Consider the following 16165-nt stretch of genomic DNA (forward strand, 5'->3'; position numbering starts at 1 on the left):
GAGGGCTGTGGTCTGACTGAAGCCCCTGCTCGCTGTGAGGATCTGTGCTGTCGCAGAGATGGGCTCTGCACATGTCTTGAGCTGCTCCTCCTCTTCCGGGGCTTTCAGGACTGTCAGCTGAGGGATGTGAGGGCTTGGAGAGCTGGGATTAGAGCTCTGAGGCTCACTCAGCCTGTGACAATGCTGTCCTGGCACTACCTGCCTTGTACCCCAGCCTCCCCCCTGCACTTTTCCAGGGCAAACTGCTGAGCTCCCGGAGCTGCCTGGAACACCCAGGTGGGAGTGTTCTCATGCTCTCTGTGGAGCTGTCAGATGCCCTTTTTGAAGTTATTTTTAGCGAGTGATCTTTGCAGCAGTTGCAGAGCTTACATTGCAGAGGTGTAGGCAGCTCCTTGCTTCCTTTGCTCTTACAGTAGGGCTTGTACGGTGGAGCTTCTGCTGAGGAGCTGTGGGAAATTGCTTGGAAGGCTTTGAGCTACAGTACCTGCCTGAGCAGGCTTCCCATGTACTTTACAAGCTTGAATCCTGCCATCCATCTTAAGGAACTGGTCTTCTGCTTGGTCCTGACCTTGCTGCCATTCTTCTGCAGTTTTTCTTGCATATACTGGTAACTTCAGATATTGCTGAGGTGTTGCAGATACTCCTCTTACCTTTGTGACAAGGCCAAATGCTGCCTGCTGGGAGCTGTGAGACCACATGCTGCAAGTGATGGGCCCAGTTGTGGTTCTCTGCAGTCCCCAGGAGCAGCTGGGAGCCCCTCTTGTGGAGACACCAACCTGTTTGTGCTGGAAGATGTTCTTGTGATAACAGCTCATTTAAAGCTGCCACAGAACTCCATCCAATGCTCCCTTGTTTCCCCTCTGGCTGCAACTGTGATTTGGTGGGAGGTAGAGCTGTAAAACATTGCAGACCTAGAGGAGGTGCAGTCTGTGGGCTGAGCCTGTCCTGAACCTTTCTGGCTTTGTGTGCCTTGTGATGCCTTCAGCAAGATGTGAGCATGCCAAGCAGTCAGTGCTATAAATCCCAGGCTTTCCTGCTGGTGTGTGGAGCTGCAGCGACAAGTGTTTCCCATCTCAGCTCTGGCACACAGCTGAGGCTGTGCTGGGAGCAGCTCCTTGGGAGGCAGGGCAGAGCTGGATCTGCTGATTGGTCTCTGGGGATATCTGCACCTCTTCACACAGGGGTGCTGCCAGCTGGCTCCCTGGGGAGGCTGAGGTCCCCTCCCATCTGCTGGTGCTTCTCAGCCCCTTTACAGCAAGGGTGTGTTGCCCATCACAGCCTCTTGCTGGTGCAGAAACCCACAAAAGGGGCATAATGTGTTTACCCATTCCCCAAGGCTTCTCTGTAACTTCAGTCCTCTTTGGGATGCACTCAGAAAGAAAAGAGCTGTGTCACTGTCTGCAGGAGGCAGGCTGCTGGTGGGGCTGCTGTTTTCTTGCAGGTCACATCTGGCCTGCAGGACTGGTGCTGCTGATGTCTCTGCTGGTGCAGCACATGAAGCTCACCAGCTGTGGCCTCTGATGGCTTGGGCAGGCTCAGACTCCAAGTCCTGCTCTGAGTGCATGGACAGTGAGTGCCACAGGAGACTCTGAATCCATGCCATGCCCCTGCTGCTGTGCACATCAGGCCATCCTGGGAGAGAGATTGCTTGAGGCCTGGAGCCAGGAAGGGGACAGGGTTAGTGCCCTGAGTTTCCCATGTTGGGAAAATGGGGATACACCTTTGGAGCTGTTCTCTGTTGGGTCCCTAGGTCTTTTAGGCCAGGAAGGGGATTCTTGCAGCCACAGTGGGCTCCTGGCAGGCCTGGCTGTGGCTGGTTGCCTGCTGGGTCTGTTCAATGGGAGTTTCTTTGCAGGTTGGTGCTGTTTTACCACATCTTTCCTGTTTATCAGTACCCCAGGAGGGATTCTTCTGCCCTCATGAAATGACTCTGAAGGACCTATCTTCTGGAAAAACATCTAATCCCACACAGAAAAATTTTAAAACATTTTTCTCAGATCACTCTTGTCCCAGCTTCACTTGTTCTTTCTCACCCAAACCTCAATGCCAGAGCAAGTGTCCTGTTGTGTTGGTTATGACTTAGTCTTCACATGTGCCAGGAGTGTTCTGTGGAGTGTGGGAAGGAGGGAGGATTATTTTTGGACAGAAGAGGGAAGTGGATCCTGGTGGCCTGCTGGGCACGTGGCTGTCTGTCCCACACAGCACCCTCGAGCTCCTGCCAGGGCTCTGGGGAAACTGGGGATACTGGTTTGGCTCTCACAGCCCCATCAGGAGCTGCATCACAGAGCATGCGCCCCTGCCTCAGCCCCTTCAGCTCAAAGTCCAGGCTCTTGGCTTGGAACCACCTTTATCAGCAGTTTCTGGCAGTGCCAGGCTGTGGAGCAGGGAGCAGGATGGCTCCTTTCTGTCGACCTGGCTGCTGGGTAAGGAGGGGTGCTGTGTCAGGGGGACAGTGTGCCAGAGCTGAGGGCTCTGCCTTCCTGCTGGGAGCCTGGGCTGCCCTCTGAGGCTGTCCCAGCTGCTGCTGGGGTTCTCAGAGCCCTGGCCTGCCCTTGCACATGAGTGGTACCCCTGGAGCAGGCATTACAGCATTCTTGCTGTAGGCACAGGTATTTCTCCAGTAATGCCAGGTCTCTGCAGGTTTATTCCCTCGCTTCATTTATCTTCTCTAAAATTCCATTATAAGTTCCATTGGATGCAGGGAAAGGCAGGAAACTAGTTGCTGGGTGTTTAGTTTCATTTTCCCAGATAAGGTAGTAGAAATGTCTCCTTGACTGAGTTCAGTGGTCCTATGACCTATGTCCCTTTGAGGTGGAGGGACATTTAGCTATGGCTTTGCTGTCACTGTGGCTGTCTGGTCCTTGTGCAAGGGTTCTTCTTCCAGATAAGAGGTGTTTGCTCACCTGGATGCCCCTGTGAGCCTCCCACCCCAGGGCACTGTGCCTGAGCCAAGTGTGGGTGGGCTGCAGGAAAGCACGAGGTGTCTGCACAGCCTTTCCCTTAGTGTTTGTCAGCTGCATTGGGGTGTGAGTGTCCAAATGAGTGAGTGCTCTGGCTGTGGCACAGCCACGGGAAGGGTTTGGCTATGATGGCAGCACTGGGGCTGCTGTGGGTGCTCCCACTTGTGCCTCATCCCTTGGTTGCTGGGGAATAATCTCCTCGTGGCTGGGCAATCTCATGGCCAGGCAAATGATCAGGTTCTGGCTGCAGGCAGCAGGTCAAAACTCGAGACCTGCTTTTCTGTTCTTGTCTGTGCCAGCATCTGCTCTGTGGCTGCAGGCAAAGCTGCTCCTTGCTTCCCTGCCCACTGTCCCCGTGCCAGCCTCACACCACTGAAGCCCTGGCTCCTGCTGCAGCTGTTTTGTCTGTCCCCTCACACAGAGGCGCCCTGTTTTTCAGGAGGTGATCAGGCACTGCTGGTGCAACTGAAATTACTTACTGCCACCAAACAGATGCAAAAGGAGGGCTGGTTGTGAGATGCCCAGAGGTCTGAGACATGTGTCAGCAGCTTGGAAAGGCTGAGCTGTGAACCAAGGCAGTATCCAGTGTCCCTTGCTGCTAGTGCTGAGCTCCTGTGTGGGATGAGCAGCACACACTTGCTCTCCACTTCCCAGGCTGATGCAGTTGGGTTCTCCTGCAGGGGGTCTTTTCAGCTGAGGACCACAAGATGTGCTGCTGTGCCCTGGAGGGTGCCAGGCAGCCATGGCCTCTGCTTGTCGTGGTCTTGGCTCAGCAGGTGCTGTGTCTGGCCGTGTCCCCCAGCACAGTCACACCCTCTCGGTCTCCTGCTTTGGTCTCCACCATGAATTGCTGGATCCCGGCTCCATCCATGCTCCACGTGCCCGCAGTCCCAGCCTGGAGCAGGCAGCAGCCTCCCTGCTGGACTGCAGCCCTTTGCTTTGTGTTTTGTCTTCTGCAGTGCTCTGCAAATGCTAATTAGTCTTCTCAGCACCTCAGCGAGATAAGGGATCCCTGTTCATATCTTGCAGATAAGGAAAGCGGCAGAACTTGTTTCAAACAATCTCCTCCCTCCCCCGCAGACTCCATCTCTGCAGCACCTGCCCCTGCAGCCTGTGCCCCTTCGTCCTCTTTCACTGCTGCTGGTGAGGTCCCTCTCTGACTGGTTCCCATAAAAAAAGCAGGAGGACATCTATGGCTGGAGGGCTCCTGAGGTGAAGCAGCCGGAGGAAAGGGCTGGATGCCATTGCTGTGCAGGGGGTGCAGGCGCCTGGATGGATCCTTGCAGGGGGAGAGGGAGCCCTGCTGTGCCCAGCCCCAGAGCCTCATCAGGCTGTGCCAGTCCTGGCAGTGCTTTGGAGCAGGCAGGGGTGCTCTGCATCTGTGGAAAAGCAGGCTGGCTGTGGGTTTGTGCTGGTGCCTTTTGAAGCTATATTTAGTTGGTGACATCTGTGGGCATTGAGTGGAGGATTTTGGGGGCTGTTTTGAAAGTGCTGGCTCTTCCTACACTAGTAGGGAAGTTTAAAAGCCTTGTGGCAAGCTTTGTGCCATGGAGCCAGGATTCTCAATGAAGTGCACATGGTATAAATGAGGGACACGTGGGACTGCTGCTGCTCATGGAGGGAGGCACTGCAGGTGGGTTGGAGAGGTCCTGGGGAAAAAGAGGAGGATGCAGGAACCCAGCTGAGAGCTTGGACTCTTCTGGAATTGAAATCTCCATGCAGGAGCCATAGAGAAAGAAGTTGGGGAAGGGGAGTGCACATGGCTCTGTCCTGTCATGCTTGACTCTGCCTTCCTGACACTTCAAAGCCTCCAGCTCTGAGCAAGGGCAGGATGAATCACTGGTTTTGAGGCTCAGAAGGGGACCGGTTTTGATCATCCAGGCAAAGTTGTCCAGCCTTTCCAAGGAGATCAAAGGCAGCTTTGAGCAGAGCTGAATAGGCTACTCAGGGTGTTTCCTGGGGCATCCCCAGATAGCCTGATCCTCCCACCCTCACCCTACCCTAGTCAGGGCTGCTTTTTTTTGAACCAGAGTCAGTGAGTCAGCAGAAATCCTATGCAGGAGCCTGGTACCTGGCTCAGGCTGCCCTTCAGGGCAGGGTGCAGTGGGCTCTCCTCCCCCCGGGGAGCACCAGTGTCCTGGAGGAGACCCTCACCCCTGTCCTTGGGGCTGGTTTGTGTTGGGCAGAGTTGGGCTGCTCTGCTGCTCAGACTCTGTGTGCCCTATGTGAGCCTGATCAGAGCACCTTGCAGCTAGACCTGAGTGACACAAAGCAAGTTGTATTCGTGTTTTTGCTTGTAAGGAGGTGGCATGTGAGCTGGAGCCAAGATGGTGAGGTTGAGATCTTGACTTACTATAAGGTCTGTGGTGGTGTGAACCCTGATGGTTTCACTCTGTCTTGAAACACCCCAGAGGTGTTTTAGTGCCTAAATACTTTTGGCTGTAACAGGATTTAGGATGTATCTGGCTCATTCTCTCTGTACATTTCCTCTCCTGAACTTGCTGTCCCTGCTGGGATGCTGAATTCAAATGAGGATTCAGCAGCCAGAGCCTTCTGTGTCCCTGTGTCAGAGCCCTGCTCTGCTCCCTGGGGAGCACCAGCCTCATGGTGCCATGATGGGCCTTGGCTTTTGAAGGGCGTGTTTGTTCTGCTGTTCTGTGGGTGCTCTGCAGCATGAGCTGAGCTCCTTGCCCCCCCTCCCTGGCTGGCAAGGGCAGGAGGGGAGGGCAGAGCTAAGGCAGGGAGTGTCTTCCTGCAGCAGGATGGGGTTAAAAGTCCATCTCTGGGCCACCTGGATTGGTCAGGAGTTTTCTGATCTTAATGGAGCAGTTCTGAGACTCAAGTCAGGAGCTGGCTATGTTTTGTATTTACCTTTTCCTCTTAGCCCTCCTTTGCTGAAGGGGGAGCTGCTTTGTTTCCTACCCACTTCTCTCCAGAGCCAACACTCCTACCCATAGCCCTCAGCTGTGTTTTAACACTTCTGTTGTCCTTCCCTTGCAGAACTCACAACTCCAGCAAAAGTGGTGAGGGCTGCAAACCCGAGGCAGAGGAAAGGAAGCAAGGTAAGGCTGTGTCTGCTCTCCTCTTGCTGGGCCTCAGTTTCTGGTGCAGTTTCAGTGCTGCTTGAGCCTTTCAAGGGTCTGGAGAGCAGAGCTCTCCCTTCACAAGCTTGGTTGTGGAGAAGTTGATGTGCTGGCCTTGTCTTCTATCTCTTCTTCAGCATTTTAAGGGTCTTGCATGTTGCTCTGTCTGGTTTTCTGCCCACTAGGTCACGGGAGAGTTTCTCACCTTCCTGCTAACAGGGAGGCACTTGGAGGAGTCCTGGGTGTGGAAAACCTTTCACCCCACTGTGAGGACACCCCAGATTCCTTGTGGGCTCAGCCTGTGCCCAGCTCTGCAGTGCAGGCAGGGTGGTGACAGTGCTGTGCCTGCAGCTCTGTCCTTCCCTGTGCAGTCTGTTCCTCTCTGGCCCACAGAGAGCCAGGGGAATTGATGTCAGACAAAGCAACTCTGGAGGAGCCAGGGCAATTTGTTCCAGGGAATCAGTGTCATGGAGGGACTGTTTCTTTTGGGGCACAGCTGGGGGCAGGGGCTGTTGGCTCCCAGCAGCCAGTGCAGATATATCTGCAACTTGATAGGACTTTGCTTCTTCATTCCATTTTGGAGAGAGAAGAGCCCTGGGGGTGAAAGGTGCTCCTCTCTGTGAAACAGGCATGGCCCTGCACTGCAATTGGTTTTCCCAGGAAACTTGCCTCCTGGGCAGAGGAGCATGGCACCTGCATGTAAAGATGTGATCTCCTGAGGGATAAAAAATTAATTTGACTCCAAATTAATTCAGAAATAATAATCCCACAAGGGCAAGGAGGAGTTTCTGTGCCCAGATAAACTCAGTGCCCAGCCATGATTCATTTGGTACCTGGGCAGCTGTTTGGCTTCTTTTCTGTGTCCTGCAGGTCCTCTGAAACCTAAGAGAGATAGAAATGATGGTAGTGAGCAGGTCATTCATTCAGCAGAGGAGTAGTTGATCCCCCATGGGGTGACTGTAATAAGGGAGTTCCCTTCCCCTTGAATTTTCTCACCTACTCTGAGAATGTCCCCTTGCTTTGTTGGCAGCACATGGTGGTTGTAGTTGGGCACTTCATTGGGGCTGTGACTGCCACTAGGTGGAAGAGCTTCTTCAGTGGGATGTGGTTGCTCCAGGTGTGTTCAGAATGCTGTAAGCTGAGTGCTTTCCCTGTCCAAAAGATGGTGCCTGTGACTGAGTGAATTACCCTGGGCAGCTTGCTGCCAAATGCTGCTGCTGGGGCAGAATATTTGGTGAGAGGCTGGGAGCTTGCAGGAGTGGTGACAGCCTTGTTACAACATCTGAGGGACATAAACTTGTCTGCAGCTATCTGTAATTAGTTCAGGGTTCCTGCTTTGGTGAGGAAAGGGCTGTTTATGTACAGTGTGGTGGGTGTCCCCCTCCAGCCTCCTGGGGACAGCTGTTTGTGGGACAGTGGTGGGTGGAAAGCATTCTTCCCTGCTGCAGGGAACACCTGCAGCTTTGTGCACTAATGGAACCTTTTCTCTTTGCTACAAGGTTGGTGACTTTGGTGATGCCACAAATTGGCCAACACCTGGAGAAATAGCCCACAAGAGTGTCCAGGTGAGAACACTGAACCACTGTGATGGACAGGATGAGGCCCTTGCAGACCTCCCTATCCCTCTGGAAGCACTGCCTGAGCCAGGCCATTTGGGGTGCTGAGTGTCAGTGCAGAGCAGCCAGGAATAGTGTGCAGGGAATTTCCTTTTAGGGCTGCCCCTGTGGCAGACTCCCTCCCTCAGTGCTATTCTGGGAACCTGGAGCCCTGTCTGAACCCTGGGCTGGCTGGAGCAGGTAGGCCAGCTCCCAGAGCTGCCCTCCTCAGGGCTGCTCTGTGCAGGAAGGGACTGGGCCAAAGTCAGGAGTTCCACAGGAGGAACTGAAAATGCAAGAGAAAGGTTTGGTGTGCTGAAGGGGCTTCGCCCTTCCTCCCTGCTGAGGACATGGGTGTCACTGAAACCTTTCTATTTTTGGGTGCTGCTCTGCTGGCTCCTGGCTGTCTGTCAGGGCAAGGTGGTCACTCACCCTTTTGTCCCTGGGGCAGTCTGATCCCCTTACAGGACAAACCCAGCCATGAGCACAAGGTCTCCCTGTCAGCCCATCCTGATGTCTCAATGAGCCCTTCCCTAGGAGCAGGACAGTTCTGGGAGATACAGAGCAGGGATGCACCCAGCCTAGAGCAAAGTGATCCTGCTCCTGGTGGGACAGCTGGGGTCTGCTCCAGCTCCTCACTACTCCCACCTCTCACACCTTTCTGCACTGGTGTGTCCTCAGCAGCCACACAAAACACCATCCCTTCGGAAGCTGCCTGTCAAGAAAGACATGAAAGAGCAGGAGAAGGGGGATGGGAGTGATGGCAAAGAGAGCCTGAAAACCAAATCTGATGAGTCTGGGGAGGAGAAGAATGGTGATGATGACAACCAGAAGTCAGCCCAGAAGAAAAAAGGTAAGGCAGTAGGTGGTGGGGACAGTCCCTCAGGCTCAGCTTGTCTCCCCCTCCCCAACCCACAGGCAGGTGGAGGCATCCTCTGCCTTCCCTGGATTCCTTGCTGCAGGACATGATCCCAGTGCAGGGACAGCTGTGGGAAAAGGTGTTTGCAGGCTTCAGGTGTCATTTTGGTGGGAGCAGATGGAGCAGGGCCCAAGAAGGGGCAGGGCAGGAGCAGTGTGCTCCATGGTGGCTCAGAACATCTCTCACTGTGGGTTGTATCAGCTGCAGTTGACACATGGGCTCAGTCTGGCCTGAGCCTGGGCAGGCAGAAGGGGACAGAGGAAGGACAAATGCTGTGACAATTGCTACAGGCAAGTTCTAACTCATGTCCCTCCATGTCTCAGAGGCCTGGTCAGAGCTTTTCTGCATCCATTGAGGCCTGGAGGGATGTCAGAGGACAGGGTCTGTCCAAAAGGCTCTGCTGCTTTCTCCCCTCCATGTGTGAGGACTGTGTGGCAAGAGGGGCTGTTGGGGGGGAAGCAGGCACATTCTGAACCTGTCACACCCAAACCCTGTCCTTTTGCAGGCAACAAACACAAGTGGGTCCCTCTACAGATAGACATGAAGTCAGAGGTGCCTAGGGACAAAACAGCCTCTCGGAACAACCGGCAAAACGAGCAGCACAGGCACCCCTCCAACAACCGCAGCGAGCTCAAAGGTGGGACTGGGCTGGGACCCGCTCCTGGCCTGGCCACGGGGCAGAGCAAGCCCTGGGGCAGCAGGCTCGCTCCAGGGCAATGCCCTAACACCCTCCTGCCTCTCCTTCCCGTGTGTGCAGGCTGGCACCCCGACAACAAGCACGAGCGCAGCTGGCAGGACCACGATGAGACGTGCAGCGTCAAGAGCGAGGGAGGCGCCGTGCGAGGAACCTTCCGGGGCCGGGGCCGCGGCCGGGGCAGGGGCCGGGGCCGGGGCCGGGGAGGTGAGCACTGCGTGTGCTCCTGTGACTGCAGGGAGGGTGACACTGCCTGCAGAGCTCCGTGTCTGTGTGCCTGAGAGACATGGGGCTCAGAAGTGGGCTGGGGAGGGCAGAGCGCTCCGGAGGTACAGGGAAATACTGTGGCAGGTCATTCCAGCTGGTAAATTGAGCTGCTGTTAACAAAGCAGGTAATTCTTACTAGTGTTTTATAAAAGCAGGTATCTTCCTGCTACTTAAGCCAAGTGCCCCTTGCAATGCCTCTGTGAGCAGGAATTGAAGCATGTTGATAGTCTGTGAAGGCTTTATGCCATTTGAGAGCCAAGCAGGACTCATAGCTTGGGTGAGGAAGAGCATCCTCCCTGGAATTTGAGCAGTGTCTGTGCTAACACTGATGCAGCTTCAGTGTAGAGCCTTCATGTGTCAGCTGGACTGCTCAGTTGCCCTTGGATAAGGGGGTTCCTGGCCTCTTCTGTGGCAGAGGCACAGAGCAGGAGGATGAGGGATGTGATTGCTCCTCTGTGGGCTTCCAGGGGATCAATCCTCAGGAAGAGGGAAGTATTTGTGCAGGAGTCCAGCCCCATCTGGCAGTACAGCCTGTTTGGCAGATCCCAGGGGCTCAGTGCTGACCCTTCCTGGCCTCCCCAGGGCACTTTGACTACCAGTACGGATACCGGAAATTCGAGGGCTCGGACGGCTCCCGCACCCAGAAATACGCCAGCAACATCACCTACTACTTCGACAACATCAGCAGTGCTGAGCTCTACAGCGTGGACCAGGAGCTGCTCAAGGACTACATCAAGAGGCAGATGTGAGCACCACCTCCTGTCCTTGTTGCTGCTGGGGACTGTGCAGCCAATCCCATGGGAGGGGTTAGAGACAAGGTGTTGACTGTGCTTTTAGTGTCTGGGCTCCCCAGGCTTGCTCCCCTCAGTGTGTGTGTGGGTTATTTCCTCGGGGGTGCCCAGAGGATGGTGGTTTGGGGCTTCCTCTCACTGCCACATTGTCCATGCAGAGAATATTACTTCAGTGTGGACAACCTGGAGCGAGACTTCTTCCTGCGCCGCAAGATGGACTCGGACGGCTTCCTGCCCATCACGCTGATCGCCAGCTTCCACCGCGTGCAGGCACTCACCACTGACATCAGCCTCATCATCAAGGTGAGGGCAAGGAAAGTCTCCTTTCCTCCTTGTTCTGCTTCTCACCACCCCTGTGTAATGCCTGTTCGCTGTGGATGAGGTGCAAGTGTTCCCTTGTCCTTGATTTGCTCCTGCCTCCTGTTATTCCTCCCAGAGAGGAATGGCTTGGGCTGACCCCTAAGTTAACCAAGTGCTGCTTGGTTCCAGGCTCTGAAAGACAGCAAGGTGGTGGAAATCGTGGATGAGAAGATCAGGAGAAAAGAGCAGCCAGAAAAATGGGCTCTGCCTGGCCCTCCTATGGCAGATTACACACAGACAGACTTCTCACAGTTTATCAATTGCCCCGAGTTTGTGCCCCGGCAGAGCTTCCAGAAGGAGACTGGTGAGCACTGGGGGAATGTGGAGGGAGGTGTGGGATGCAGTGCTGGGACTGCAGCACAACTGAGACCCTGAGTGTCAGGAGTGTTCCCAGGGCAGGGCTCTACCACTGCCTTTCTGCTTGGTGGTAGGAGCTGGTGTGGGCTCTGTCTGTCCTTGGACCCCCAGAATTCTGATGTCTCCAGATATAGGGTAGTGTGAGAGACTTGAGTGTGGCTTGTCTTCTGCTAGGGCTGAAGGGATTCAGAGAGAGTGAGTCCTGCTGAAAGTCTCTTGGCTTGCCTGGAAATAGTCTACAAGTGCTGGTTAGAGCAGAGGACACTTGTGAATCCAGTCTTCGTTTACTTTTTGAGGAGATACTGGGCACAAATTGGGCAGCAGCTGGGGAGCTGTCAACTAAGTGTTACAGAAAAATCTTCTGTCCTTCATAGACTTCCCATGCTCTTGTCACGCCATCCCATGGAGGCTGGCAGGGCTGGGCCTGAGAGCCCATGTGAAGGATCTTGGTAGTGTTGTAAGAGTTTTGATGGAAGAAGATCTGGCTCCAGACTCTCAGGAAGGTTTCCCAGAGAGCAGCAGAGCACCTGCTTTAGGGCTTTGTGTGCCTGGGAAGCTGTCACCTGCAGAGCTCTATGGCCACCCCTGGCATCATAGGCTTAACTGGAGATTCCCACTCTAGCAGCTGTGGGCACTGTGCTGGTAAACCTTGGCCACTGCATGCCAGTTAGTCCTGCAGGCTGTGCCATGCTGCCAGAATGGTTGGGTGATTCATAACTACATCCCCTGGGTTCCCTCCCTCCCTCTGAAGCAGTTTGTGGCTTTTGTTGGCTCCAGAGTCTGCTCCAGGCTCCCCACGTGCTGCCAGCCCAGTCCCCACCAAAACAGAGGAGGTCAGTAACCTGAAGACAATGCCCAAAGGCCTGTCCACAAGTCTGCCAGACCTGGATTCAGAGACATGGATTGAAGTGAAGAAGAGACCCCGACCTTCCCCAGCCAGGCCCAAGGTAAGTGATGTGGGAGCTTTTGGACTGGGGGTCTCCCAGTGACTGGGGTGACTTGGGTCTTACATGGGCAGGCTCAGTTAAGTAGGGTGTGTTGGGAGTGATCAGTCTCTCCTGTTTCCATCTGAGCCCCTTGGAGCTCCTCAGTGGTGTACATGAAGCCTTCTCCCCAGAGGGGCTGGGGTAATAAACCAAGGGTCTTGTGTCGCTGTGTGGTCTGTACCCTGTGCCACCCTTGGCCCCCTACCTGCAGAAAGCAGAGGAGTCAAAGACACCGCAGCAGCAGAAGCAGAAGGACCAAGATGAACCCGAGGAGCTGGACTTCCTGTTTGATGAGGAGATGGAGCAGATGGATGGGCGCAAGAACACCTTCACCGACTGGTCAGACGAGGACTCTGACTACGAGATCGACGACCGCGACGTCAACAAGATCCTGATCGTGACACAGACGCCCCCGTACCTGCGCCGGCACCCCGGCGGCGACCGCACCGGCAACCACACCTCCCGCGCCAAGATGAGCTCAGAGCTGGCCAAGGTCATCAACGATGGGCTCTACTACTATGAGCAGGACCTGTGGACAGAGCAGTTCGAGCCCGAGTATTCGCAGATCAAGGTGAGAGCGGCTGGCAGGGATCTGTGGGGAGCCCTGTGTGCGGCAGGGGCTGCTGGGCTGGGGTGAAAAGGGCAGTGCAGGGGGTTACAGGCTGCTCGTGGGGTAGAGCTAAGCTGGGATTAGTCCTCTTGCAGTGTTTGGGATTCTTGGCTCCCAGCATTGTGTTTGGCCATACCGGGGATAAACACCCTGTGTGCTGTAGCCAGAGGTGAGGCTACAGCCAGTAAACAAAGTGCCAGTAGTGAGGTGACCTGGAACGTGGGGCCCATTGTTCTGCTGTCAGCCAGGATCTTGGCTGGCACTGCCAGATCTGTGAGGGGAACTGGGTGTTTCTGCACTGCCCTTAATGCCCTGTGCTTTGTGGCATGTGTTGGGGATGGATTCATAGATGGCTGAGCTGCACTTGGCCTGTGCTCTTCTCCGTTTTGGTGTCAGTTTGCACAGACATGGGCTTTTTATAGAAAGCCCATCTGCTGTTTTGAAACGTTTGGGTCCCAACTTGGTGACTCTCACTTCTGGGGACTTGCCTAGATTCATTCAGTGATAGAAATCATAGCTGTGAGATGGGATGATTTATTGGAGGTCCCAGCTGGCTCAGTTCTTACAAGTTTGATACCTGGCCCATTGCTGAAGCAATGCTGCTCTCTGAGGTGACAGCTGAGGGTGACAAGGACAGTGTATGTTGTGGGCCCTTCAGATCCATGGGAGCACTGTGCCCTGCTGCTAGCATGGCTGTGGGGAGGGGGGCTCTAGGGACACAAAATGGTGGCAGGGGGTCCTGGGCAAGAATGGGTCACTGAGCTTATCTTGAGCTTTACTGCACTGGCCCTGACCATGGTCAAAGCCTGAGAGAGGCAGGTGCTGGTTAGTGAAGCTGCCTTGTGGGTTCCCTGAAAGCTTGGCAGCATCAATGGCTCAGATGTGGCCTGAAAACCCAACTGTGCAGTGCCCAGTTTTCTCTCTGCTATATCTCCCTTCCTGCTCATGTTTCCTCTGGGCACCCAGGCTCTGTGGCTGCCCTTGGTGCCCAGTGTTGTGGCTGTTGCTCAAGTAGAGCCATGGTTGTGATGGGGTGAGTGGTTTCTTCACCATCTTCTTCCTCCAATGCAGCAAGAGGTGGAGAACTTCAAGAAAGTGAATATGATCAGCAGGGAGCAGTTTGACACCCTGACCCCAGAGCCCCCCGTGGATCCAAACCAGGAAGTCCCTCCTGGTCCCCCCAGGTTCCAGCAAGGTAAGAGATGGGGTGTGAATGGGTGGGGACCAAATTTGTCCAGGCTTCTCATGCTGAGAGGTTCTTGGAGGCTGGGTAGCAGCTGGGAAGAAGGAACTGGGGTCACAGGTGTGGTGGATTATCTAGTTCCCAGGATATTCTGAGCTGCATTTTTCCCAGATTAGTGATGCTCTTCCAGCTGAATGCTGTGGTGCTCTAGAAGAGCAGCCCAAAAGTAGGGGTGTCCCAGTGGAGTGAGGGAACTGTGTCAGACTCAGATGTAGTTCCTGGCATTTGGCTTTCATCTTAGAGCCTTCCTGAGTACTTGGAATGCAGCTGCCTGCTGTGTGACACCAGGGCTGTGTCCTTGGGGACAGGGATTTATTGCTGCTGTTAAGCACTAGGAAGCTGATACCTTGTGGGGAGCTCTAGGCATCTGCTGCTAGGATTTGGGCTTTCTGGCCAAACTGCATTTCAAGCTGTTTGTGTGGGAGAGCTGGGCTGTGTCCCTGCGTTCCTGCCCCATCTGCTGGGTGGGGGTGACACTGGGGTGCCCAGAGCCCAGGCTGACCCAGGTGGGGTTTGTCCCTGCAGTACCCACAGACGCTTTGGCCAACAAGCTCTTTGGAGTCCCCGAGCCCTCCAGCATCGCCCGCTCTCTGCCCACCACTGTCCCAGAATCGCCCAACTACCGCAACGCCCGCACGCCGCGCACGCCGCGCACGCCGCAGCTCAAGGACCCGACGCAGACGCCCCGCTTCTACCCCGTGGTGAAGGAGGGCAGGACGATAGATGCCAAGGTGGGAGCAGGCTGGGCTGGGGGCAGGAGCTGGGCTCACAGCCTGAGGAGGAGGGAGCACATCCCTGATGCGCCGTGTCTTGCAGACTCCGCGCAAGAGGAAGACGAGGCACAGTTCGAACCCCCCGATGGAGTGCCACGTGGGCTGGGTGATGGACTCCAGGGAGCACAGGCCCCGCACTGCCTCCATCAGGTACCAGAGACAGCATGGTGGGGAGGCAGAAAGGGGAAAGGGAGGGGCTGGGGGAAGGAAGGGCAAAGGCAGCATCTGGTCTTGCAGGGGAGGTCTCCTGTTAGGTGACTGCAGAAAGGATAGAGATCAAACCTGCCCTTCCTGGAAAGGCTTGGAGAAAATCTGTAGCCTTGGAGAGTAGCAAGATGAGACTTAATTAGAAACATAGGTCCCCTTCCTAGTATGCTGCTCCATGGCTCATGTCCCAAACCCAGGATTGTGACAGGGCGTGGGTGGGACCAACAGACTGGTGGGGTGGAGGTGCCCCCCTCTCCTGGGTGCTGCCGAGGCAGGGTGCTGACAGGAGTGTCTCACACTCAGCTCCAGCCCCTCGGAGGGGACCCCGGCCGTCGGGAGCTACGGCTGCACCCCGCAGTCCCTGCCCAAGTTCCAGCATCCCTCTCACGAGCTGCTCAAGGAGAACGGCTTCACACAACACGTCTACCACAAGTACCGGCGGCGCTGCCTTAACGGTAGGGACCCTGCTCTGAGGGCTGGGGCACGGTGTCTGCTCTGCCATGGGGACAGGAACATGGCAGGAATGCCCTAAAGGACAGCCCTGCTGGCAGCTGCTGTGTCCCCACGGCTTGTGCTCATGGTGTCCAGTGCTGGGGCTGGCTGTCATCACAGTGCCACAGGGCCCTCCTGCACAAGAGCCTCTGACTCCCTGGGGGAGGATTGGCTTTATAATCATCCCCTCTTCCCCAAACAGAGCGAAAACGACTGGGCATTGGTCAGTCCCAGGAGATGAACACGCTTTTCCGGTTCTGGTCCTTCTTCCTCCGAGATCACTTCAACAAGAAAATGTATGAGGAGTTCAAGCAACTGGCTGTGGAGGATGGGAAGGAGGGTTACAGGTAAGAGAGGAGTGATGGAGTGGCCCATTTCTAGGGGTTTGGCCTTTTACAGGGCTCACAGCAAATTAAGGCAGTGCCTCTGCCTTGTTTGAAGCTGGGTCTGGGGTTGTTGTCAGCCTCCTGCTGCTGCCCTGTGTTGTGTGCACCAGTGTCTGAGCTGCACATGCTGCTCCCTTCCCAGGTACGGTCTGGAGTGCCTTTTCAGATACTACAGCTACGGGCTGGAGAAGAAATTCCGGCCAGACATATTTAAGGACTTCCAAGAAGAGACCATCAAGGATTATGAAGCTGGTAGGTGCCTCCTTTGGTTTCCTGGGATTGGCAGTGATGTAGCTCAGCTGTATGGTGCTCCTGAGCCTCTTCTGACCATTCTGGGGGAAGCCATGTAGTGTTATGCATTGAGAACTGGGATGTCCTGTTGCTCATTTCACAGGAGGGGATTGACTATCACCATCTTTAAGGTTGCTGGGGGTCGGAGGAG

At 55.2% G+C, this 16165-nt stretch overlaps 1 protein-coding gene across 3 annotated transcripts in view; it reads left to right on the plus strand.

The window, feature by feature from the left end:
* Positions 1–16165, plus strand: part of LARP1 (La ribonucleoprotein 1, translational regulator) — a 44377-nt gene that overhangs the window by 21818 nt on the left and 6394 nt on the right. For 2 of the 3 annotated variants that reach the window (XM_079319802.1, XM_079319804.1), the window contains exons 3-18: positions 5961–6022; positions 7543–7608; positions 8320–8491; positions 9063–9194; positions 9315–9458; positions 10101–10263; positions 10468–10612; positions 10799–10973; positions 11804–11973; positions 12224–12583; positions 13694–13817; positions 14391–14596; positions 14682–14788; positions 15149–15300; positions 15540–15684; positions 15866–15975. In XM_079319802.1, coding sequence (XP_079175928.1) covers positions 5961–6022; positions 7543–7608; positions 8320–8491; positions 9063–9194; positions 9315–9458; positions 10101–10263; positions 10468–10612; positions 10799–10973; positions 11804–11973; positions 12224–12583; positions 13694–13817; positions 14391–14596; positions 14682–14788; positions 15149–15300; positions 15540–15684; positions 15866–15975 — 2433 coding nt within the window. The remainder of the gene's footprint in view (positions 1–5960; positions 6023–7542; positions 7609–8319; positions 8492–9062; positions 9195–9314; positions 9459–10100; positions 10264–10467; positions 10613–10798; positions 10974–11803; positions 11974–12223; positions 12584–13693; positions 13818–14390; positions 14597–14681; positions 14789–15148; positions 15301–15539; positions 15685–15865; positions 15976–16165) is intronic. The other variant, XM_079319803.1, reaches the window with a different exon arrangement.

This window comes from Erithacus rubecula (genome assembly GCF_903797595.1).
Source record: "Erithacus rubecula genome assembly, chromosome: 16".
NCBI lineage: Eukaryota > Metazoa > Chordata > Aves > Passeriformes > Muscicapidae > Erithacus > Erithacus rubecula.